Below are 26111 nucleotides of genomic sequence, written 5' to 3' on the forward strand. Positions count from 1 at the left end.
GCCACTGGATCAGAAGTGCAGCAGCTGTGCCTTGATGTCTAATTGTGAAACTGTTGAACACCTAACACCTAGATGAAGGGTGCAAAGGAAGTGAAGTGACAAAGGGGGTGGGGCAGAGACCGCTGCCTCACTCAGCATTGACACATCTGAAACTTTTGTTTTAAAAAGACAAGTTTTGAAGCCTTACAGCTGTTAAATGCAAGTACCTTTGTATTTAGTGTTCAGAGAAATCAGGTTTTAAATTCTATGAAAGTGTTCTGTTCAATGAATTCCTAGTTTTTAGGGAAAAGATTACTGGTCTAGTGAAAAAGAAAGAGATTACAATTCCCAGTCACATATTAAAGGAAAAAAAAAATGAACCAAGAGAGCAGAAACTCTTTTAAAAGATAATCATTTTGTTCCCGCTATTAATTTACATGGCACAGGCTGGCACTAAAGTGTCAGTTACAGGAAAAGCATACTCACAGGGTAGAGCTGCTCCCCTTAATCACACTTAACATGTATAACTTTTCTTTCTAACAATGACTGCTTCAACAGCGCCACCAATATTTATATCATTAGGCTCTGTACCTTATAGCTCAATTTACTTTAAGGAGATAGGATTCAGCTGTAGGTGATTGGGGTTGAAAGACTATTTAAACAAGAACACATAATTTCATCAGACATTAGTTATGTAACCAGCATTATCCAGCATGTCTATGTACATGGCATCACAAGGATGCAATAGGATCTGGATATACTGGGTCCTAGTTCTAGCCAATTCAACAAGTTGAGACAAATTCTTAAAGATTTGGAAGTCGATCAAATAAATAAATGTCCTCTGGAATATTCAGAAGTTTATCCTGGGAGTCAGATGATGTTTCACCTCTCATCCAGAAAGTTTCTTCAGTTCTAAAACTAAAAAGTGAAGAGCCCCAGGTATTTAATCCCTAGTGGGGATTGTCCCTTAAAAGGGCTGTTAACCCATTATTAATCATGTGCCTCGTTACATGAGTCAAGGTGTGAAAAAGGTCGTTACCACTAGAGGTTTCAGGTGAAAACACTATGAGACCTTGTTGCGCCCTATCATGTGACCTACTCACCGGATAAACAATGTCACTTGGGGTTTTGGGGCCTGGCAAGGGATTTCCAGACTGCATTGTAGATGGCTGACAGTTGGTATTGTATGCCACTGTCTCTGTTCAGTAATTGGCTTCTTTTACTTCTCTATCAAACCATCTGCCTTCTTGTTCCAAAATCGGAACCGTGGCATCCTTGAAAGAGTGACCTTTATCCTTTAGATGCAGATGTAAAGCAGAGTCTTGTCCTGTCGAGGTCTTTCTCCAGTGTAGAGGTCTGAGCACGCCTCACTGTACTGCACAGTGGTTGGCTGAAATTGTTTTTAACATGAAAACAGAACAACACTGCCGACAAGCAGCAAGACTGGTGACTGCATTAAAATACGAAATAGGCACTAGACTTTTGAAAATGTCAAAGCACACAAATCACAGCTCATCTCTGAAAGTATCCCAAACATCAACACATCTATGGCATCATGTTTCCCTTCAAACTTCAGAGCCTTAGCTCACATAATACCTCTTATCAATCATAAACTTAATGTGTTGTCATTTTGCGCCAGCTCAGGTTTCTCAAAACTTGAGATGTCCTTCTCTGAGCTTTCACCTTCCTTTTTAATCAAAAAGCTCGACTGTGGGGAGTTAGTTTTTAAAACAATGCTTTAGTGTTCATCTAACTGCTTAGATGTTCATAAAATAGAAATTTTACAAGAAATCCACAATAAAGTAAAAAATATCATTGCATTACATCACTTTCTGTTATTTAGCAAGATCTGATGTCCAGAAGCAACAGAGGATAAAAGGAAGAAAAATGTATGTAGCATGTTTCTTTCATCCATAGCACTTAAATAACCTAAGGTTATTATTAAAGAAACCATTTTTGAGCAATTTATTACTTAAAACATCTCTAGAGCAGCAAAGTGATTAAACTGGAGCCAGAAGCACAAACTAGGAGATAATCAGGAATTAAACAATGGTGCTTAAGCAGGCAGAGTACACATATTGCACCACAAAGGCAAAAAATGAAAGAGATACAGACCACTAACTACGGGAGTGGAAACAGAAGGGTAACAAGAAGCAGGTGTTGATAGTCAAGACAATGAATTAGGGGAGGGAGTGAAAATTAAACAAGTTACAAATAAGTATCAAAATAAAAGAGGAAATGAACAACATCATGGCTGAAACAGAAATGCAGGAACACAAATAAAGTCAACATGGAGGAATACAGAGGATTACAAGATGAGGATTAAAAAACAATGATATCTACAAACCAAAACACAGTAGTCAAGTAAACAACTAAAACACGAAAACAAGTCAAACTTAAATCAACATGAAAAAATAATCTGGGAAAACCAAATAAGACCAGAAAACGCACTGATAATAAGGAACAATAATAAACACCTTTATTTTGTTTTCTGTATACTCCTGTTTGTCTATAATCCCCCTTGAATGAATAGTGTTTGTTATTTATTCCTGCTGTCGTACTCTTTATATATTGTAAAGGAGTAAAATACTCCTGCACCACACGTGTAATGAAAGGAAAGCAAATCACAGTGCGCAGTAGCGGCTTTTGATACGGGCGACACGGGCGGTTGCCCGGGGCAGCATCGTGGTGGGGGCGGCATCACAGGCATCGGCAAAAAAAACAAAACGTCATGCCAGCACATATTGGGAATGGCACAGGCACCGATCGGTTTTCTATCACCCATTTGCTGGGAGTAAGGGCGCCCTCCGTTAGCGAGGTGCGCCTGCTGCTTGCGGCACAGGGAGGAGAGGGCGGGGCGGCGGGGGATTCACTGGCTGGCTAGAGCAGCTTCTAATAACCAACAATAATATGATACAGACTTATAATTTGCACCGATGTTTTTTCGAAATTCTATACGCGAAAAGTGAGCATGAGAGCCCTCGGTGCGCCTGCTCGCTGCTGAAGTCAAAGTAAACTTTATTGTCATATACAGACAATACAGTCCAGTACATAGAGAGACGAGACGATGAGGCTCCAGTTACACCAGTGCAAGTAAACAAACAATAAATATAAGAAGAGTAAGAAAATAAATCTACACTTTAGGACTCGGGGTAAAGGGATCAATAACAATTTGAAATTTATAATTTATAATTTATAACTCACACACAACCTGTCGAAAGGGGTTCCAAATAGAGCACATTTCATTCATAATGTTGTAAATCCAAGCCCATCATGTATTCATGATTTGAATCCTGGGTTGTGCGAAATCCTAGAAATACATCTTAGACAAAGTGAATCTGTGAACTAAGGTGTCGGTCTATTAGGTTATGTTGTGGTGATCCTCGGGTTGGGGGATTTGTGTTCATACTGGAGTGCAAAATTAAAACCAATGGAAGATGGACAAGAAAAGTTCAAAGCCATCAGGTGCTCAGTTTAGAAAAAAGAGAAAAGAAGAGGAAGAGAAACGAGCAAAAGATACAGGTAAGCAGATGTGTCATTGGATAATGGCAGGTCATCCTGAAACAATCAGAATCAGAATACTTTCTTAATCCCTAAGGAAATTATGTGGGTTACAGTTGCTCCAAGAAGAAATGGTAAAAATAGTAACAGTAACAGACTAAACTCCAAACAATACATTATGTTACAGATTTTAGTCATTGTCAATTGTTGATTTGTCCTGTTCTCATTGTATGACAAATTAAGATGGCTGTTTGGTAGCCGTTTGCATACAATGCATACTCTCTCTCTCTCTTCATGTGCGTGTGTGTGTGTGTGTGTTCCTCTGGTGAAATTCAGTATGGTTTCAACAACAATTCTATGTTAATGTACAATCCCTAATATGTTTTGTGTGTGTGTGTGTGGGGGGGGGGGGGGGGGGGGGGGGGCGGCAGAGGGAGTGCTCTCCCAGGGCGCCAAACAGGCTAGGACCGCCACTGACAGTGCGGGAACACGGGATAACACGGCCATGCAGGAAACTTGCAATACTTTGGGAGCTCATTTCAGGCTTGGGAGGCTTGGACCTCAGAGGGTTAACCCAACAAATCATGAAAAATTAAGTTATACATTTTCCTTCATGACAGTGCAGATTTCTGACATTTTGTGTAAATTCAAGCATGTAACAATTAGATTTTTTTTTCTACCACAAAAGTGTGAAACACAAGTTAGACTTGAGTTCCATGTTGTTTTGTTTTTGTTGTTTTTTGTTGTTGCTTTCTGGATTTTTTGGTCTACATATTTATTTATTATACAAGCTGTACAGTACATAAAATCAAAATTCACATGTTTTCTGTAACCAAAATGTTAATTAGGTGGGCTAATAATTAAGTTTTAGACTATACTTATATGAAACATGTATACTTATTGCACTTGAATCCTTTTAACCATATGTAACACCTGCATATGTGGGTTTACCGCCCCTGGTAAACAAAGATAATAATATTGTCCACATTGTAACCAAAAATTAAAAGTGTATTGATTCATAAGAATAAATTTATTTATTTACGTATTTATTTGCTTTATTTTTACATAAGTACAACCAAGCAGAGCAAATGTTTTTATTTTCCTTCTTTCTTGCGCATGCGTGAGAGAAACCTGCTACTCCACCTGCGCGGGCTCTGCTATTGTCATGACAACCAGTTGCTTACTGGAAAGTTAAAACACAAATCTGACTTGTGAGACCTGAAGTTGTCGCTTCCAAACAAACACTGTAGTTAGTCGCTAAAGTGAATTGTCGTTGCCCTCAACCGGACTCGGGAGAACGAGGGTAAAATGCTGTCGACGACCTTCACAGGTGCGGCACCGGCTGCGGGGCGAGGAGGTGCGGAGCCGGTTACGACACCGGGGTCAGTTAGACAAAGCAACGACCGCGAAGGTGCTCGGGTCGGGAGGGAGATATCAGAAGGAATCGGTGTGCAGGAGTGGCCCGACGGCTCCAAATATGAGGGAGAGTCTATAAACGGCCTCAAACACGGCAAAGGAAGGTACAGCTGGACAAATGGAGAGGTAGTGTGTGACATATTAAAGAATTAAACAATTTCACTTGAGCATTTACTACCCCTTAGCTTTTAGTGTGTGAACACCTTAAAGACAAGCTAAATGTAATTTAGATACAAATACACCCGTGGGTTGTTTTCTTTGGTGTAGTACTATGAGGGCTCTTTCTACAAAGACTACAAGCATGGAGATGGACTGTATTGCTGGCCCACGGGCCAAAAGTTCATTGGCAAGTTCTACCTCAACAGAAGGGAGGGATATGGTCAGCAAGTGTTCTCCGATGGAGCTGTCTTTCAGGTAAGCTGAACCGTTATTTAGATTATAGATACGTCATAAAACAACGCATCTCTCCCCTCCTCTCAGGGCTTGTACCACATGGATCAGAGGTTTGGTCCAGGTGTGCTCAAATATCCAGATGGGCGAGAGGATGTGGGTCTGTGGCTCAAGGACCACCTGCTAAGGTTGTGTACCCCTTTGGAAGAGGGATTTAGCCTGAAGAGTTTTCCTGAATATTCTGCCTACATGGATCCATCAGTCACTGAAAAATCCCTGACCCAGGTACATGCTGTGTCACCTACAGTAATAATAATGAATAAGAAATAAGAGCCTAGAAATAAGAGCAGTGCTTAATGCTGTGTCATGCCCTTTCACAGCTGTAACACAGATGGTGTTTACAGCAGAAAATCTGATGATTAATATTTTACTGCGTACATCTAAACTTACCATAAATGTACCCTTCTCACACCTCAGTCTATCTCTGGTGGTCTACAGCAACAAAAAAGGACACACTCTGAGGTAAGTCACAGCTTTTAATGAATAATTGGATGAGCTCTCTGAGTTAATATGACGCAGATCAGTTAACGCCTCATCACCTTCAGGGGGATGAAGACAGAGATGTGCTGTTAGATGAGATTTTCATCTATCCACCTGGCATGGAGAGTTACTCAACAGATGGCGACCACTTGCCACTCCCCCCTGGTCGAAGGACAGAGCTGGATCGACATTTTTATGGCGAGCAGTGGGAGCCGGACGCTCATCCTTACCAAGGCTATGCAAGAGACCCACTGTCCACAATGCCATTACAGGCCCGCCTTCAAGCTCACATACACAACCACAGGTCAGACTGGGTCCAAACACTGACAATTAGATCTGTGAGTCTGCAACATTCGTGGAACTTTATGTGTTTGTCTCTCAGGCTGCAGGCTACAAATGTGGGCTGGGACACGGCAGCCGTTCTCTCTATGAACAGGGACAGTTTTGGTCCTAAAGGGCCTTTGGAAGTCAGTTCAGAATTGCTTATCCAGCACTCCTCCAAAGGAGACCTGCACGCTGTATCACAGATCCTCAGGACTGGTTTAGTCTACCCTGATGTAGCAGATTCGCACGGACACACAGCTCTGATCGCTGCCACCGTAACACATTACTAAATTTTGAACACAGCAAAATAAAAGGTTTTAACATTTTGCCCGTGGTTAAAATCTGAAGTAGTCTCACGTCTCATATTCTGTTTCTGTCAGGTAAACTGCCATAATGATGTGATCCACCTGTTGTTGGACATGGGTGTTGATATTGACAAGATGAACTGTGAAGGCATGTCTGCCCTGGCTGTGTGTCATGTCCTCTACTATCCTTTTCAATCTCTGCACATCACTGGAGCTGAACCACCTGCTAGAAACCAAGTAAGATCCAGCACGAGGCACCGTGACTTTGGGTTTTATCAAAAGTTCAACTCGTCTCAGATACCTATGGTTTTCTCACAGATATTCTCCCTTTTTCTTGACATTTATTTCCCCAGATCAGCCAAGTCGACCTCAATACGGACACATCGTTAATTAACAACCTCTCTGACCAGTAGGATTGTAGCTAATGTCCCTTCACTCACACATTGTTCACTATTAATGATTTAAATTCACACACAATGCTAAATGAAGCCAAAAAACATAACTGATTATGAATTCATTGATAAAATACTGCTGTATTTATTTCTTGTGTTTTCAGATCAATAGAAGAACCAACTGAACACATTTCACTTCTCAACCGTGAAGCATCCAGTGACAGTGAGGTTGAAGATACAGAAAGAGAATTTAAAAGGGGGGACAAGAAAGACAAACAGGGTGAGTCTGCTGAGACCAACGAGTTAAGCACAGATTACCTGGAAGAGGAGAGTTGCGAGGAGGATGAGAAAGATGTGGAGGATATAGAGGGCAGCGATGAGAGTGGAAAAGAGGAGGTGTCTTTTGTAGAACGCTCCATTCAAGTGCTGGATGGTCACATTAAACTGGGCACCGTGCAGTGGAAGGGAGCTCAAGCTAAGGTAGCAAGCAAGGGTTCATGAGTAATGTGGAGTGATGCTTCTCTGTGATTGGTTTGATGAGTTGGTTAATGTGTTTGTCTCTGCAGCATGCCAAAGATCTGCCCTCAAAACAGAGCTTTGACTCCACCTGTTGTCTCAGAAGCTACGAAATTCAAGTCACAGACAAAATGATCCAGCTCGCTGCTGAAGCTCTGAGTCGCACAGGGGTTTCCATGCACTGCAGCACGCAGGAGACAGTACGCAGAATGGCTGCTATGAAAATAGAGTCAGTCCTTTTTCTTTCTGCCTCATTTTACTTTTTATTTTGTATTTAATTTGCTGCTGGCTCTAGTGATCACTCTGTTGTTCTGTTTCACCATGCATATACATCCATCAGGCATTATGATTACTGAAAGGTGCACTGAATAACACTGATTATCTTTTAATTATACCTGTTAGTTGGTGGGATATTTTAGGAAGAAAGAGAGCATTTTGTCCTCAAAGTTAATCTGTTAGCAGCAGAAAAATGGACAAGCGTAAGGAGAAGTGGGCCAATTTGACAAACGTTTATTGGCTAGAGGATGGGGTCAGATGTGGCTCTTGTGGGGTGTTCCCAGTCTGCACTGGTCAGTAGCTACCAAAAGTGGGCTAAGGAAGGAACCATGGTGAACCAGCATCAGGGTCATGGCTCGCCAAAGTTCAGTGATGCATGTGGGGAGCAAATGCTGGCCCGTCTGTACTGATCCAACAGACCAGGTACTCAAAAAAGTTATTGCTGGTAAGTTGCAGATAAGTCAGAGTGCTCATGCTCACATTTATTGAGAAGAACATTTATTCTGTATGTGTGTCGCTTACCTGGAAAACTCCTGGCTGCACTATGGGAAGAAGGCAAGCTGGCATAGACAGTATGATGCTTTGAGTAGTGTTCTGCTGAGAAGTCTTGGGTTCTGCCATTTATGTGGATGTTACTTTGACATGCACCACCTACCTAAGCACTGTTGCAGATCATTTACACCCTTTCATGGAAAAGGTACGCCCTGATGGCTACACCCTGCCACAAAGCAAAAATGGTCCAGGAAAGGTTTAAGGAGCACAACAAGTTGGAGGTCAGATCTCAATTCAGTCGAGCATCTTTGGGATGTGCTATACAAACAAGTCAGATCTATAGGAACCTCACCTAGCAACACAGAGGAGGTAAAGGATCTGTTGCTAACATCTTGGTACAGATAGCACACCTTAAGGGGTCTAGTGGAGTCCATGCCTCGATGTGTCAGAGCTGTTTTGCCTGTAAAAGGGGGACCGGGACAATATTAGGCAGGTGGCCATAATGTTATGTTTGATCAGTGTAAGTAACCTGTGTGTGTTCTGTCTGAGCAGGCACCGCATTCGTTTGGACACCATGAAACTGTTGTTGGACCGTGGAGCTGATCCCAATGCAGCCAGGATCCCCATGCCCGTGCTCTTTTTAGCCATTATGGCAGCTGACACTGAGAATGTGAGGAAACTGCTGCTGTGCGGAGCTCGCACTGACATCCCTCTTCCACCAGAGGCAGGAGCTCAACTTTTAAACAAATTTAAATAATATTTTGTACAGGCACAAAAGAAAAAATCCACAAACACAGAAAGAAAAAAAAAGCACCTACATTAAACTCACCTGAAAATCTGCTTGTTTGTATAGAGGAAAGGCTTGTATCCCCTGCATGTAGCTGCAGCACTGCCAGGTCCAGCAGGTCCCAGAATCACACAGCTGCTGCTGCACGCCATCACCGACCCAGACGTACAGGCGTGCGACCAGGACGAGATCTACGAACCAGACAAGGTGTGTAGGTTTTAGAGTCCTGGGTTTTAGACGTAAATGTGTTTGTGTTAGTTAACCTTCTTTTTCTTTTTTATGTACCTATATATGTTATAGATTTCCACAAAGGCCACAGAAACACTGAATACCAGCCCACATCTCAAAGAAGGAGGCCGCACCGCTCTACATTTTGCCTGCCAGAGAGAAAGTGACTACAGGGTCAGCATGCATACAGTCACAGCTAAACACAGCAGCACTATTTAATGATTACCTTACTGCTGCATCAAAGCAAAATGCGGAGAACTGATGAATATTTAAGGTAAAAAAACACCTTTATTTTCCTTCCCAGAATGCCAGTGAAGTGGTTGCCATCTTGCTCTCCCACAGAGCCAGTACAGACCTTCTCTGGAGCGGCCACTCACCTCTCTCCTTGGCTATAGCAAGTGGCAATGATATGGTACGACCTCGCTGTGCATGCACACTCACACATGCACGTGAGAGCCAAACCTCTCTTTGTCCCACACTATTCGTTGTTCCTCGTTTAGGCGGTAGACGAGCTGTTGAATGGAGATGCAGATCCCAACTTACCCCTGGGCTGGAGGGTGGGCAGTGCGGTTTGTGCCCTCAGCAACATCAACTACCACTTAGTTGGGCACAGAATTAAGCTGGTACCCACACAAACACATAATGACGACGAAACGTTTTTAAAAAGTAATTTATTAACATTTGTACTTTTTTTGTGCAGCGATCAAAGATAAATGTGTTCTTAATGACTTCAAATGAGTCACTTTTGTTCAGCTTTCAGAGAAAATAAGTTTTCCTAACCTCAGTACGGCTTTTGTTTGGTTTAGTTGGACACGTTAACCAAGGCTGGAGCTGATATCTTGATGCCAGTTACAGTGTGTGGCATTGTTGGAACTGCAGTTGATTATGCACGCTACTCCTTCAAACAGGTAACACTCCAGCCATACTACACTGAATGCATTTAATGTGAATTGCTGAAGAATGTCCAGTGACTATCAGCTGTAGGTACTGGCAGTGCTGCACCTTACTGGTTCATCCAGCATTTTATGTTAATCATGGAGGGCCATGCTGGTGTACACGGAGGCTGAGTGAGAAGGCTTTTTAGAGTTTTATTTTTATATATATTTTTATACTCCTGTCTGCCTTTATGCTCCTATTTAGGACTCACATATTGCTAATACTCCTTTCCACGCTCTGAGCATTCGGGAGAGAAAAATATTCGAAGCACGGCAAAAGCTGCTGAGCAAGATGGAAGACTTGATGAGGCAGGTTGCTGCTGAGACGGAAGCTGGTAATATAGAGAGAATAGCTTCCACTGGATACTTGGTGTAATGCATTTGTCCTTTTATTATTGAATATGCCTCTAAATCATAGAGTGTGTGTCCGTGGATGTGCGTGTGTGCGTGCGTGCATGTGTACTGCATGATTGGCAGGAGACCTTTCCTCCAACAAGGCTCTTGCCAGCAATAAAAGCCTACCAGAGGAAACACAAGAGCACAGGTACACATACACTCACATTCATCTACAGTAAGGTGCTGCTCTAGTTCCTTTTTCCTGTTGTCTGTCATTCAAACTTTTACTTTAACTAATGTCAGTTTCTAGTAACTTATTTGTGACTCTTTTCGTGTAAACTTGTTCTCAGGAAACCAGTGTTAAAGTTCTGTTTTCACTGCGGTCGCTCAGTGTCTGTGAATCTGACCCCGGGAAGGCGCTGCAACAAGGTCTCCTACTGCTCCAGGACCTGCAAGCTCAACTCCTGGGAAGAAAGACACAAGAAAGAGAGCGTCCAGGTGTCAGGTGGGAGTCAGAGGCCCTCCTTCCAACAGTTAGAGCCAAACTTCAGCAGCCTTAAAATATTTGATGACAGTTTTTCACAAGTGCTTTGAATATATGAATCACTTATCTGAATAATAAAATGATGTTTAGAGAACAATTGATGATACAGAGAATTTGTAAAATGCTGATTTAGTTTTGGATAAATAGAGCATGTAAATACTCTATTTCCTTCTTTCCAGCATCTGTTGACAGTGCCCAGAAAAGTGCTGTGTCAAAAACCCAACGAAGTCCCAGGGCTTTGTCTGCCATCTTGAAATCCAAAACAGCCCCCAGGCCACTGAGTGTCCAGTTCAAATCCCAAAGAGAACTAAAGCTGTTGAGCAAGGCAGAGAAAATGTTGGAGAGCCAAAACCCACTCAATCTGAGGGAAAACTACAGCCACAACTGATGGATATTAACATTTCTGTTTCATTATGTCTAATATTGACTACCTAAGTTAACAAAGCACTTAGATCACATCACTGTATGTGGTTGAATGGTGGTGGCAGCATTTGTGCCATAATATTTCTCATATTTGTAGCTGTCAGATTACAGTATAAAATAGCATTAACTGTAAATTGTGTTATTATTAATTTGTGCTGTTGAATCAGATTTCTTTGTCATTGTCAAGTGCAGTCCCTGCGGCTCAAGAGAAAAAGTTTAAATAAAATTTCAAAAAAAATATATAAAAAATGAGGTCACTGCCTTGTCAAAATAAATGTTTTTGCTCATGTTCTTCATTCCCGTGATAATATCTGGCTGAGTGTTTCATGAGAAATGTAAAGCATGACAGTTATGCCACATATGGTCTATCAAAGTTCAGTCTATGATGAGAAACAAGGGTATAGAGGAGAGTTTAAAAAACAGCAAATGGACCTTAAATTAATTTTTTATAGTTAACGTCACTCTAATGAATATGATGATAGCTTCTGTTTTGCCCTTAGCCAGTCTGCGCAGTTCTTGTTACTTACACATTCATGAAATATTAAAGGCTCGCCTTACTGTCAGTGAAAGTAGCATCACAAATAATTTGTGTCTCATTAGTATCTCATTAGATTTGTGTCTTCCTGGTTTCAAACTGGGAATCTTTCACGCATTAGCCTGAATTGTGAACCGCAACACTAATGGAGCAAATTTCTATAGCAAAAAATCACACCCTGAATATTTCATTATTAATAACTTTTCTTAAGCACCACCCTTAGGACAAATTCTGAAAAAAAAGTTGTAATATATGCCTACTGACTGGGGAGATAAGTGTTATGTCTTCTTCACTTTAGAGCCTGACTAGATTTTATTTAGGTGTTTCTATCACAAATCATCATGATCCTGAGGGTTAAAAACAAAACAAAAGCTGGAGCAGCTCTTTTTCCCCACTCTCAAGACCATCCATTGTGTCATGAATAGGACAGAAACTCCACTGTTATCCCTAAATCTGAGATCCAACTAATGGATTGACTCTTCTCTTCAGCATCTGAATATAGACCTTTACAGAGAGGCTGAAGAGTGTGACCCTCCTCTTTTTTATATAAGGGGAAACCACCACTCCATCTACCAGTCCAGAAGCACTGTCACCAACTTACATGCAATGTTGCTGCAGCTCCGTACATCTGTCTCTGCAGTGATGGTGCTGAGCATAATTCCACTTTGAATGCTGTTGGAGTTTTGTTTGAGGTGAAGGTTAAAGGTCTTGGCTGGACAGTCCCAGTGCAGCCTCACTGTATATTATACTACATGACTATTCAGCATCCTACAACACCACCCTGATCCAACTGAACCGCAGGTGCTGATCAGTTGTCACAAAGGAGGACAGTGGAGCCACCGGATGCTTCCAACAGCCCACCCACCACCAATGCTTCTGTATGATTTTCTGCCTCTGTGTGTGTGTGTGTGTGTGTGGGGGGGGGGGTGTTATTTTATGTCACATCTTAATCACAAAATAACTCTCCCTGTCAGTTATTTTGCATTTGATACATCAAAAAAATAGACTCAAAAAATCATTTTGTAAAATTCCTGTTTGGATGCATCATTCAGACATTCCCAGTAACATCATAACACAGACTATTTGTGCAAAGAAAGGCTCGTAATGCTACATGCTGAATTGCCTGTTTGACTGGTTTGCATTAGCAGCAGGTTTACAGTAGGCTGAGGTTGCTGCCTGTACTTTGTTTCTTACATCATACGCTGATGAGTCAGAGGGACGGACAAACAAGGACCAGGAAGAGGCTGGTGTGACCCAGAGTCACCTCAGCCTCAACAAGAAGCAGGAAAACGTATTCAGAGAAGGAAGGCTTCTCACAAAACCAGACCGAGGAGAAAGAGATGACTGAGGACTTGGAGGAGCAGGAAGACGAGCTGCTCGCTCTCCAGAGTATTTTCGATGCGGACGAGTTTGTTCGGGACGAGTCGAAGTCTGCCGGAGAAATCCGAGTATGTGTCGAGCTTCCTGTCGGCTTCAGCGTGGCTCTCAGAGAGGGTAAATCAGACCGAAAAGGTCCAATCTGATGTTTTTGGAAAATGTTGGTTTGGAATATTAGGAAGCACCTTTACTGGTGCAGCCCTAATCATCTACTTAAGATAAAAATGGGTTTTATGTAGCCAATGATGTAAAATGAGCGAAACACTTGTTCTGCATTAGGCGAGCCCGTAACAATGTAATGTTTTTGTTGGCATTAAATGGGAAGTATGATGGATGAATTAAATATATCTATATTAAATATACCTTTGAACAGCTTAATGTCATCAAGCATCATTTATAGCTTTTGCCATTTGAGTTCATGTGACAGAATATATCAAATATTTTCTGTTGAATACACCCAAATAATTTAAAAACAAATAAACAAACATTACACAAAGAGAATAGTTCATCTGATGACCTCGTATTTTTCTTTCTAAGGTGAAAGTCTGCGTCAGTATGATATTTCCTTCCTTCCACCGCTGCTTTTGAACTTTGGGCTTCCTGAGGACTACCCCTCCTCCTCTCCTCCCTCCTTCAGCCTCACCTGCAGCTGGCTGACTCACACACAGGTAATCAGCAGTCAAGTCATTGTTGGTCACGTGTTCATCCTGCCAGTGTGTGAGAGGTTCACAGGACATTGTAGAGGCTCAGTAAAGATGACAACAATCTATTCTCCCTCTCCCTCCACAGTTGGCTGTACTGCGCGCCCATCTCGCTGATCTCTATGAGGCCACTGGGGGAGCTGTGGTGCTCTTCTCCTGGGTGCAGTTTCTCAGAGAAGACGCTCTGAGGTTCCTGAACATCCACAGTAAGCTGGATCTTCCTCCTGATGAACGCAGCACCCTGCATTATAACCAGGACCAACACGATGCTGAACCCTCAGAACCAAAGAACAATTCAGAGCCAGAGTTCTCTGTACCATCCTCGGAAGTTCAGGAGAATCCTTCAGACGGGAGCAGCGCAGACTCTCAGGGAGCTTCGGCTTTAGACTCATGCAAGCATGACCAGAATGATTTGAACTCTCACCAGAGCCAGAGTGATCTAACCTCAGATTATCAAAGAGCTCTTTCTCCAGAGCCTGCACTCCAAAACCAAACCGCACAAACTCCAGATGTGACAATCCTCCAAGCCTCAGAGTTTAACGTTGATCCCCAGGATGATCTTTCTTTATCTGCAGAGAAATCCAAGCATCATCAAAGTGTCCGGGAAGATTTCTTAAATGAAGGAGATGCTTCTCTCTCATCGCTGCTTCCCTCCACCTCCTCAGGCACATTAGATCCAAGTGAACTTGGAGCTGCTTCTCTGCCGGTCCACCCCACAGATTCTCCTCAGAGTGAAGAGCAAACCCTCTCTGGTCTCTTTTTATCTCCATCACAGACTCTGCTGTCCCACATTTTGATCTATGATGCGGCCCAGAAACACAAAGTGTTTGCCACGACTTTCTTTGACTGCGGGGTTTGTTTTATGGGCCGGCTCGGGTCCGAGTGCGTGAAGCTGTCACCGTGTGGCCACGTCTTCTGCCGGGCCTGTCTCTGCGAGTTCTGTACGGTTCAGATCACAGAGGGGAACGTCCGGGGTGTCACCTGTCCTCAGGCAGACTGCGCTGGTGCCCCTACACCTGCACAGGTAGAAGCTACACGCAGCCTTCAACCTGCAGAATGGTTTCAACAACTGTAGTGTTTGATCCTTTTATCTAATATCAAAACACATTTTAAAAGCTGTTAAAAAGAGCTACAGGTAGAAGGATCAAGGGCAGAGGAATTTCGATCAGCTGACCTCGGCCTCACTTTGTTTCTCTGCTTTTTCGTCTCTGTTGTGTTTGTAGGTGCAGAGTCTGGTAGGGGAGAAGCTGTTCAGCCGCTATGACCGTCTCCTGCTGCAGAACACTCTGGACAGCATGTCTGGTCCGTTTCTGTTGCTGTTAAATTGAGTGTGTCGTAAAGGTTTTCATACACTGATTGGAATGTATTTATTACATTTCTGTATTAGACCAGACAGAAAGAACATCTTTAGCTCTTTTTCAATAAATGTTTTTGTCTCGCAGATGTGATGTACTGTCCTCGAACATCCTGTGGCTCTGCTGTTATTTTGGAGAAGTCCAGCAATGCAGTGCTTTGCTCTGAGTGCGGCTTTGCCTTCTGCGCCACGTGCAAAAGGACCTATCATGGATTAGAAGAGTGTGAAACCAAGAAAAAACATGCAAGAGATGCATTGCAAACCATTTTAAAAAGCCTAGACTTGCCACAGTCACACGGTACACAAAGGCACACTATTTTAATGACTATGTGGATATCTCTTATGTTTACTAAAAATCCAAGTATGTTTTTTAAACTGATAATTTTTTGGTGTACTGGTTATTAATGTTAAAGTGGCAATATTCAGTCACAGGAAGAGTGGTGTGAATGTTGTCCTGTTTCAAAGAAAATCATAAAGTCAGTCATCGGCATTTCAAAGCAGGAAGTACAAGAATCAACATAGAGATGTCCCAGTATTGTATCTCGTGTCAGTGCAGGACTCAACAGCATCAATCCAAGTGCAGCAGCCTCTGTAGAGGTGTAAAATTACTTTACAGCACTTACAAGTCACGAATGCGACTGAAAATTTTTTTTTTTATTTGATCCGATTCGAATAGTAGCACTTTGTTTGATTAATCTTTAACCCTACACTGAAGGCCTTTTGCGTGTTGATGCAAATGTTGTTTTGTGCTCTGTGCTATCTGTGTCTCTCAGAGGGGTTGAATGCTCTCTTGAATGACTATAAACATGGCAGTAAGGAGAGGAAACGCCTGCTGGTGAGCAGATATGGTAACATGCTGGTAACGCTGGAAAGTAATCTGAATGACACCTGGTTGGCCAACAACAGCAGATGCTGTCCTCACTGCTTCAGCAGAATCGAGGTATTTAGTCATGTGCGTACAGAGAGAGTTTCTTGCTGTTTTGAAGTCATGTGACTTTGCCTGCTCACATGTTGTGTTTCATGTTGCAGAAGAATGGAGGATGTGACCACATGTTATGCACTCAGTGTGGACAGGACTTCAGTTGGTGCTGTGCTCTCAGACTGACAACAAAAAATGGAAAAACACACTTACAAGAACATGTCTGTGAGAACCACCGAAAATAGCCTCCCAGTGCTTCCGCTACTGTCCCCAGCAGCCCATCAACAAGCCATGTGCGTGTTTTGTCACATTAAAATTAATTTTATTTAAAAAGATTAAAAGAGAAATAAGATCTGATTGAAACAAAAAACAGAAATTTACATCCTGTGAAGTGTTTTGTTCCAGACATGTCATACTGTATCATTGTCGGCAGAGGGCGCTAAACAACAAGAATGACAAAGCAGTAACATGACAAGTTCCTTTTGGTAACTTTAGAAAAGCTAACATGTAAAACAATCTGTTTGTTAGTTATTTTCAATAAATTGATACATGAATTTAACAAATGATGATACTGATTTATTTAACCTGGATGCTATAAAAAACACTTCAACAAAATATCCTCTGTAAAACTATACAATAGCAAACCTGTAATGTAGAATATCTTACACACATATTTCTATATGAGATGTTCTTGCAGCTGTTTCTTAGATTCTCTGAGATCTACAGTGTACATATTAATTATTAATCTTAGTCTTACCTTTTACTCTTCTTTGACTTAACCTCATGTTTTATCACTGTTGCATATGTAAAATCACAACATAAGGTCCTCACTATGTGCCTGTAAAACATGTTCTCCCTAGTTATATTGTAGCTCATTGTTGTCTTCACTGTCAGTAAACCCACGTGTGGTTGTAATTACTATAGCCACAGTTCCAGCAGTCTGGAAAAAGCCTTTTTTACTCCAAAAGATTAAGTTAAGATTCATTAAATAATTAAATAAATGTGTAATTCATTCATTAAAATGATAAATGAAATAAATATCTGAATACACAATCAAATGTCAATTCATTTCATTTAAAAGATAATTATTTATTTAAAATTTTAATAAATTAAAGACGCTACTTTCTTTACTTACTTTTTGATTCATGTATTTGTTTAATTCATTTCGGCACATGTGGGTCTCAAGACTCATGCACACATTTTCTTTTATTATTAAATCATCCGTTTCATACCAGACCATTAGAATATTGTGTATGACACCTCCAATTTTTGTGTTCAGTATCAAGGCTACACTAATAGAGATTGGTTAATATGTGTTTACAATCATTACGGCGTGCCATGATGATCTGGTTTAATCTCTAATGGTGCCTTAGGACCAAACAGGTTGAGAACAGTATGAGTCTGTAAGCAGGTTAAAAGGCTCATAGTGGTCCTGTATACTTCATTTCTGCAGAGGTCAGTCTGTGTAGCAGATAGTGGCGAAGAAGAGAAAAGCTTATAACCCTTAAACTGCATGTCTCATTTCCTTTGCAGCAGCAGGCTACAGGTAGATCCTGAACATTTGGTTTCTTCACACTCACCAACTTCCTGTTTTGAAACGTCCCCCTCCATTCTTGCACTGTTCTGTCACAACACTGGAACAAAGACCACTGCTGCACGTCCCCAGGTTGCCTGAGGCACAACTGGAAATCTACAGATGTCTCGTATATCAGGCCAGCATGTTTGACTTTCTGTGTCTCTTCCAGGAAAATCCCGCTTCCACCCCAGGGGGAGGTCATCACTTCCTCATAAATGTCTAAACAACACTTTGCTTTTCTAAGGCAAACTGTTGCAGCAGGAGCCCTGGCCTGGAACTCCTGCTGCACTTGTACTTGACAAGCCTCTTGGTGGTTCTTCTGAGAGAAAAACAGCAAATGAAGAGGCACTCAGAAAATAATCATGTCAAGGACTATAAAAGACAAGTTATATGTTTCTACTGAACTATAGAGAGCAGTCATTTAACAAAACAATCTCAAATAAAACGAGGAGAAGGACTGCATGGCGAGTAAATAATACAGAAATCTTCTTTCCTGGAACTGAACAGGTAAAAAAAAACAAAAACAGGTGAGGACAATGGAGGCAACACAGACCTCAAAATTACACCCTGGTCACCAGCTAACACAAAGAGACAGACTAACCGCATGTCTGCATGAAGCCAGAGGAGAACCCACACAAGCACAGGAGAACATGCAAACTCCATACAAAAAGGCCCTGGTGAGATGGTGGAGTCTAACCCCTTCAATGGCTTGTTTCATTTTTTAATCTTCTTCACATAGAACAATTAGCAGATGTTATAACTGACATGTATTACAACTCTGGGACAATGTGAGATCAAGGAAGAAGCTGCCAGTTGACTTTATGCATTTGCAAACAAAGAAGAAATTGTCACTGTGACAACTTTAACCCCTTGCATTGGGGATTTTATATATTATTTATTTATTTATAGTTTTATTATTACATAAAAATATAATATAAAGCATCATGAATTCATACAGACAATGACTCCTCTGTGTCTTTTGTAAACTTCATTAGTCCTGCCCGCATTCAGTTCCAGTAATTCTGCAGATACCTACCTTTAGTCGCATCAGATTTGTGTTACTTCCTTTGTAATTACAGACCTTCTACTGTTATTCGTGCAGAAAAGGTAAAAAGATATATCTCTCAGGTCTTTGCTGGATTTATTTTATGTTGTGGATATGAGTTTCAGGTAATGATCATCTGCTGTAGACAGTTTTTAGGCTTCCTGCATCTTCTTTTGTCCTCCATTAGCCCAGCTTCCTCAATTTCTTTGAGAACACATGGCACATTTTGCTGTGATTAGTCAGGTTTTCAGTAGTAGTAGTTTCTGGAGAGCCTGGAGAACTGTTGCTGGAGACCACTTTAAAACTGACATGAAAGGCTGGCTCCTTGGAAGCAAAACATTAAAAAGAGGGGTTGCTAAAGACTTTTGCACAGTACTGCACGCACACATCAGCACCAAAGACCAATAACAGCCCTGAGTGATGGTTGTTGTTTCAGTCAGATTCATACTGATGTCTCACTGAGCTGACTGTCAGACGTGTGCTGAGCTGTCAGTTTGAAGCAAATCCCTCTTGAGTCTTCTAGGACCACTGATGCAATGATGTGAAGTAGAACTGCAAAGCCTAGCATTTATCATAATGAATTGTAAATATCGCTGTTTTAATGCAGAGTAAAACTTTTTTTTAAAAACGCCATTTTATAAATCATTATAACAGTTTAAAGAAAAACAAAAAACAAAAGAACGAACAGATGAAAGAGCCATCCCATCCTTGATGAAAGCTAACGACTTGTGCTAACGGCCTGTGCACCACATTTCCGGCAATCTGTTCATACTTTTTTTGTGATATCCCGCTGACAGATAAACAATACCAGGGGCACAGAAACAGCTTTCCTGGCAGAAGTAATATCAAGGATAGTGAGTAAGGCCTGGTTATCAGTGCAGTGGAAACTAGGCTACGGAGGAGCGTCTTCTCCCTGTGAGTCAATAACAGCATCAACTAACAGAACATTTATTTCCCCTGGAGCGGTAGGAGCTGGGTCGTGGAAGAGAAAGCTTGAGACACGAACTCACTGTAATAATTATTAGCTTAGATCCATTATAGTGATCTCCACATTTATTCAGAAACCCCCCCCCCCCACGCACCCACACACACAAGTTGTTCAGGCATCCATTTAGTCTGATATATTGGCAACACTGTTCAGAGGCACTAAAAGTATGCTGAGGTTTTCAAGGAGATTACAGGAGCATTATGGGAGGTTTGGGGGACCCCACACTGTAAATGAAGGTGTTGGGGGGGGGTCCTGAATTCTACCAGTGCATGAGACTGAATCAGTCAGGATACATACACTTATGACTGAGGCAAGCCTAACCTATTTTAATTATTAAAAAACTAATATGGTAATGGAAAGGAACATACAAGACATCTGGGCAATGCTAGGATTTGGGGAAATATGATTGCTCGCTTTCTGGCTGAGAGTTTCATCAGAACATTTAAAAAACTGGCACATCTGGGTGACAGAATTGAAGCTGAGACCAGGAGCTTATCTTAAAGGGTTGAAAATACAGCCAAATGGTTATCCTGTCTCTAAAACCTCTAACACAGGGGCGGGCAACTCCAGGCCTCGAGGGCCGGTGTCCCTGCAGGTTTTAGATGTGTCCTTGAACCAACACAGCTGATTTAAATGGCTAAATTAGCTCCTCAACATGTCCTGAAGTTCTCCAGAGGCCTGGTAACGAACTAATCATGTGATTCAGGTGTGTTGACCCAAGGTGAGATCTAAAACCTGCAGGACACCGGCCCTCGGGGCCTGGAATTGCCCACCCCTGCTCTAACATCTACCTATCAGTAACTTTAAACTTTACTGGTTAACAGATGTCACCTTTTCTGGCCACTTCTAGAGTTTGGATATTGTCCCAGTGCTTAAACGTAAGTAAGCTGAGGTTTATTCTGTGGTAACAGATTCCTTGTGAAAAATCTGTGAAAGATCTAAAAATACGTTTTCCCCAAGGCTTACAACAGCTAAAGGTCAAGAAAGACCCTTAACTGTGTGTGGTTTCATTGGGAGTTATGGGCTGTAACCACAGTCTGGAACTGGTGTGTGCTCAGAGTGCTGTCAGTGAGCTGCAGAAAACTGTGATTAAAAGTAGTTTGGCAAAAATGTAGTTCCACTACATAAGTCAGTCTAAAATCACAAAAAACATGAAGGAGACTGTGTGCACAGCAGCGTGTGTGTATGTAGTAATCAGTGAGTTTTAGAGGTGTCGGGTTACAGAGCTTTGAACAGAGCCTGGGGAGCTGTTTGTATGTTGGGCTAATTTAATTACCTCTTGGATCTATAGCACAGACACAAGAGTTGAATCAAAGTCTCAGAATGAAAGTTTAAAAAAAAAAGCACTCACAAAACTTTTACTTTCTCTGGAAATCCAGCTGTAAAAACAAGTAGAAATGTCTCTCATGTTTTGTGAAGAATCCTTATTATGTGTTTGTTTCCCTCATTTGAAAATCAACGGCGTAGTACCACTGGTGAGCTTGGCTAACTAATCATGACTGTGTGCCTGTATGTGTAGCTAAACTGAAAAAGTGTTTCAGATCATGGTAAGCCATCCATTTGGATCTAGTTCTATCCAGACACCAGACCTGATATGACCTGGGCAAACCTTTTAGCGTTTATGGTGACATCCTTCACTTTTCTGTGCCCATTAACATGATCTTTAAAATTAGACACTCCAGTTCACCTGATTCTGCAGTCGCATCAGTAAAACCAAAGAAAACACTATGGAAATAGAAAAAACGCAGCAAAACCTTAACAAAAAAGGGGGAAGCAGTTTGAAGGGGTTTTGAGGAGACAATAACGTGATGGACCAACTGCAGAAGTGACGAGCTAACAATAAAAGGTAATAGCAAACATGCAGCTACAGTGTTATATGAGTCATTCAATTAAACACACATTACTTGGATCTTTTTCTCCCTCATAAGAATCCTTCACTTCTTGTAAACAGGTCTCAGTGCAGTCTTTCACATGTTTCTGATTTCGGTCACTTCTTCAGATCTTCGGTCATGTTCTTGTCTTCCCAAAAACACTTCCGTTGTGAATTGTTACATTTTTTTTCTATTAGTGTTTTATTCAACATTTGTATGTTTTGTGTGCTTTTGTATCATTTTTTTTTCTATTTGCCGGTGTTTTCCTAACTTGCAGGGCATTTGACCTTTCTGGCCCATATGGAAAAGAAATAGAAAAAACTTCATCAGATGTGGCCTACTTCATATAGTGAATCATATACGGCTTATATGATTTACACATAAAAGTGGCCACTTTCATATATTGTTTTAGGAAGTATCCAAAACATACAAGTTTCATTTATATAATTTTTCTAGGGATCTTATATCTGTTTTCACTCTTGTATGCTTTTCATTTCAAGACAGATACAAACTTTATAAGATTTATATATATATATCTTTTAAATATAGGGGGGCCACCATATAATTCAGTATGAAAAGCAGAATTTGAGTCAAGGGTTTCTACCTAACCGCACAGTGTTGCCCATCTACCCTCATCTGCTCAGTCCAACAGTCCAGCGCATGGAGAAAACACAGAAATGACAAATATCACACACATTTGCAACAGCTTCGGCTTCTCACCTCGTAAATTTTAGCATAGGAGTTCATTAGAGGCAAATAATGACAACAAAGTCTTCACTTGAACTAAACAACATATGGTAGAACACATTTTCTAAATAAACATCAGTGTATTTTTATATTCACTGCAAACGTGGGATTTTTTTTTCCAGTACCATTTTGCAGATTCCTCGCAGCACACAGACATTTCCAAACAACCAGCTGTGTAAACTTCATTAAATACTCCTGAACAGCAGCCTTATAGTCTCAGCCTGTGGTAGAAAGATCTTAACAGTTATTAGGTATGAATGTACTCATGCACAAAATAAACCAGATACATTTTATACAGTGCGATACGTAACACACTCTGTCATTTACTGCGAAGCACTGAAGTTTAACTTATTAACCTGTGCTGCTGAAGTAGAGCCGCAAATAGATAAGTGAAACCAATCATTATTAAGTATATTGTACTCACATTCTCTATAGTTTCTAACAAGTAAACATAGAATAGAAATGGATACAGTGCCCCAGATATTTGAACTGTTTCAGCACATTAACATACTAAATAATAACTAAGCAGTCCAATTTAAATCATTTGTACCGGTTAATGGACATATGTTGATGTAAATACATTTATTTCCCACAGTGCTTTTATTTATTTAAGTTTTTGGCCATTGTCTGTGTGAAACATTTGTCCAATTAATAGAAATCCTCTGATGCAAAAACCCCAAAAGACAAACAACAAAAAAACAACAAAAAAACAACATAAAAACGTTTCAGCGCTACAATATCCTTCCAAAAATAGTCTTGTGTAAAAGGAGCACTTAACTGGTGGGCTGCTGTGTTTCAGCTCATTAAGTGCAAATTGTGTTTGCCACGTTTTTTCAGGCTTAATCGTTTATTTTCAGCAAGACCCTTCTGCTTCTGAGATTTTCCTACTACACAATAATTTTGTCATTTTTTAAGCTCTTGAAAAGAAAACGGACGTTTTAGAATCAAATGTTGATCACAAACCCTTTAAGTCCTTGTAAATCCTCTTGAGGCCCGACTCGTGTGACATATCGATCGGTGCGTGCACACTGACACAGATTGTTTCCTATTATTTCCTGTGCAGGCTGCCCTTTGAACCTGGAGCTAACGCCAACCTTTCTACAATACTAGATAATTAGCCTGGCATCACCTACAACGTGCGCTTATGCAAATTAGTCTGTTTCAATGCTCCTGGATGCAATTAGACCTGTAAACACTCAGAGCAACGTGTGGCGTCATGTTGAGGGAAAAATGTAAAGTGATTACAGCGTTCAGAGGGGTGAGTCGGTGCATCAAACTCGCCCTGTAGTTGATAACCGGCTGTAATTGGACTGGCACAGACAAGATCAGGTGGAAATCTATTTGAAAGTCGGGGGATGGCAGACGCATTCTGCCAGAGCAAATTAAACATTAGCTCCAAGATTTAAATTCAATTCAGTTCAGTTTAAGTTTGTTTATATAGTGCCAAATCACAACTGTTGTGACATTTTATTTATCCCTTAGAAGCCTACCTGAAGCTCTTTCTGTCAAATTTCAGGACTGCTTATAGAACAACATGACTGGGTGTGCATCAGAGGTTAGTGATGGTGGTCTCTGCCTGTGCAGCTACCTTTGGAAAAACCTGCAAACTGTTCTAATGGTCATCACCCACGTCTTTCCTGATGTACACTGAGGTGTCAAAACTCAACATGAAGGGAAGGTCAACAAATGTCATCTTTGTGGGGGAAAAACGACAGAGATCTCGCACATGTTGGCGGGAATATGCAGTTTTCCACTAGTTCACCTGCCACTGACCCACGTGTGTCACGTATGCTGGTAGCCTACAGCCCACATGAAATTAACTTGATCGTGTGACCATGGGTTAATGTAAAGTTAATGAATAAGATACTGATCCCTATCTGTCAAAGAATTCACCTCTACATCCCTGTGAGAGCCACATGATTCCCCCAGAAACAACCAGTACTTCACTTTGTGTTGGTTTTGACACAGACCAGGGATTTCTGGGGCATCTTGATGGCAGCTGATACTTTGCTGGTGTGTGGCACAAAGACAGGTTGCGTTTAATGTTTTTTAATGTCATCAATAGGTTGTGTGAGTTACAAATAATGCTGCCCATCTGCCATCTAAATTTATGGTAAATGGGCAGCATTTATACAGAAGTTACCCGACAAACTTACTATCAAACAAGGAAATATTAAATATCAGTGCCTCATGTTAAGTGGTAAAAAGCCACAAAACAGGTGGAATTATCACAGAAAGGGGTCCAAACGCTCCACTGTGAACATTTCTGTCTGGATCTTTAGGCTGTATTTGTAGGAGCCCACTAGCTTCCTGTGATCTCCTCGTTTTCTCCAGCTTATCATTTCCTGCACTTGCAGAAGGTGTTCAATAGCTGCACTGGAGTGTGACTCTCATTTTGAGTCCAAGAGCCTGTCAGCGTAATAAAAGGTAATGCTCCCAGCGCTTTCATGTAAGACAAAGCGTGTTATTTCTAGGAGGAGGAGAGCTATTAACAGACTGCAACTCTGCCTCAACGCGCAAGACTAGCTCACCCACGGCTTTTTGTTCCTGTTTCATTAAACTGTGCGGCAAGGTGGGCTAATAAACAGGCGAGCACTTTATTTTGAATGCCTTCTGCTTGTACGTCCCTCTAGCTCTGCCTTGCTGTTGTGTTTTCATCCCCAAAAATGCCACAGCGCTTTGTTCTCACAGTGCTATTCTCCCGAGCATCCTAGTGTGTGGTCAAGTGTGTGTATTTGTGCTCTGGAGACAAATATAAGATGTGAGCAGCTGCCTCTCCCTGCAGCAAACAAAGCCGAGCAAAGAGAAGGCCAGGATGCTGCTTTCAATTCCGCTTTCCAGCTCATCTAATTATATGAACTGATCAGACTGATTTAATTACTGAGGAATGTTTTTTTCCCGCAAAAGCAGATTTAAAGGGAAGGTTTTTCTTCTCTTTTCAATAACAAATTATTGATTTTTGAACAGATGATAATCTTTTTCTGTTACAATGGGGGAAAAGCACCGTTCTATTATAAAGGATTAGTAAGAAAGGCTTTGAATGACAAGCTTTTCTGTTTGAATGTGTACATTTTGTGACCCCTTCACTATCATTGATATCTGTAGCGAAGATCAGCATAAAAGACTCATTTTATTAGTACTTTTTTTTTTTTTTTAATCATTTTAGCAATTTTAAATGTGACTATAGACTTTGAATGCCTTGTGACAACTTGCTGTGTTCAGCTCAGGACCATTAAACTGGAACAGTTAATCCAATTTAACTTCAATTATATAACTTTTTTTTTCCAGAACGGGCTAAACACAGGAACACAGCTGGATCTCCTCGTATGTGGAAAAAGCAACACAAACAGGCCAAAGCAACACAAAAAAAAACATTGCGGCACAGTCCATGTTACTATTTAGCAGTCGTTGCACACACTGCAGTAAAACCTGCTTACGTCCCCTCTGGGAATCAAGACTGGGAGTATTAAATGACATGTCTCACAAGCAGAAACATCCAGGAGCGCTGCAATTTGCGAGTCAATCAGAAGTTTAGAGTTAAGTGCGTTCGGTTTGAAAGCGTTTGAGCGTTTTTCAAGAGGAAAGTTTTGTCTTGTTCTCGTCATCAAAGCATG

General features: G+C 41.2%; 2 protein-coding genes across 4 annotated transcripts; both read left to right on the top strand.

Annotated features, from left to right (window-relative positions):
* The first annotated feature begins 4661 nt into the window (after positions 1–4661).
* ankmy1 (ankyrin repeat and MYND domain containing 1) lies at positions 4662–11682 on the top strand. Of its 3 annotated transcripts, XM_006797789.2 has the most exons (20): positions 4662–5022; positions 5164–5310; positions 5377–5571; positions 5764–5808; positions 5892–6130; positions 6209–6425; positions 6531–6692; positions 6809–6864; positions 7012–7327; positions 7414–7592; positions 8684–8855; positions 8985–9125; positions 9219–9320; positions 9451–9558; positions 9647–9769; positions 9953–10054; positions 10287–10416; positions 10559–10625; positions 10768–10922; positions 11141–11682. In XM_006797789.2, exons 1-20 carry the CDS (start codon positions 4789–4791, stop codon positions 11347–11349), a joined length of 3099 nt encoding a protein of 1032 aa, XP_006797852.2. In that variant the 5' UTR covers positions 4662–4788; the 3' UTR covers positions 11350–11682. The 3 variants fall into 3 exon arrangements, 2 of the variants coding, with proteins under 2 accessions (XP_006797852.2, XP_087686993.1); XM_087830867.1 differs by having other exon boundaries at positions 5892–6425; XR_015716687.1 differs by lacking the exons at positions 10559–10625; positions 10768–10922; positions 11141–11682 and having other exon boundaries at positions 9647–9812; positions 10287–10375.
* Positions 11683–13167: 1485 nt separating this feature from the next.
* LOC102780430 (E3 ubiquitin-protein ligase RNF14-like) lies at positions 13168–16833 on the top strand. Its single transcript, XM_006797788.3, has 7 exons — positions 13168–13413; positions 13834–13964; positions 14086–15021; positions 15221–15299; positions 15440–15649; positions 16125–16291; positions 16381–16833. Exons 1-7 carry the CDS (start codon positions 13260–13262, stop codon positions 16513–16515), a joined length of 1812 nt encoding a protein of 603 aa, XP_006797851.2. The 5' UTR covers positions 13168–13259; the 3' UTR covers positions 16516–16833.
* The last annotated feature ends 9278 nt before the right edge of the window (positions 16834–26111 follow it).

Source organism: Neolamprologus brichardi, chromosome 17, assembly GCF_056152115.1.
Source record: "Neolamprologus brichardi isolate AB-2024 chromosome 17, ASM5615211v1, whole genome shotgun sequence".
Classification (NCBI taxonomy): Eukaryota; Metazoa; Chordata; class Actinopteri; order Cichliformes; family Cichlidae; genus Neolamprologus; species Neolamprologus brichardi.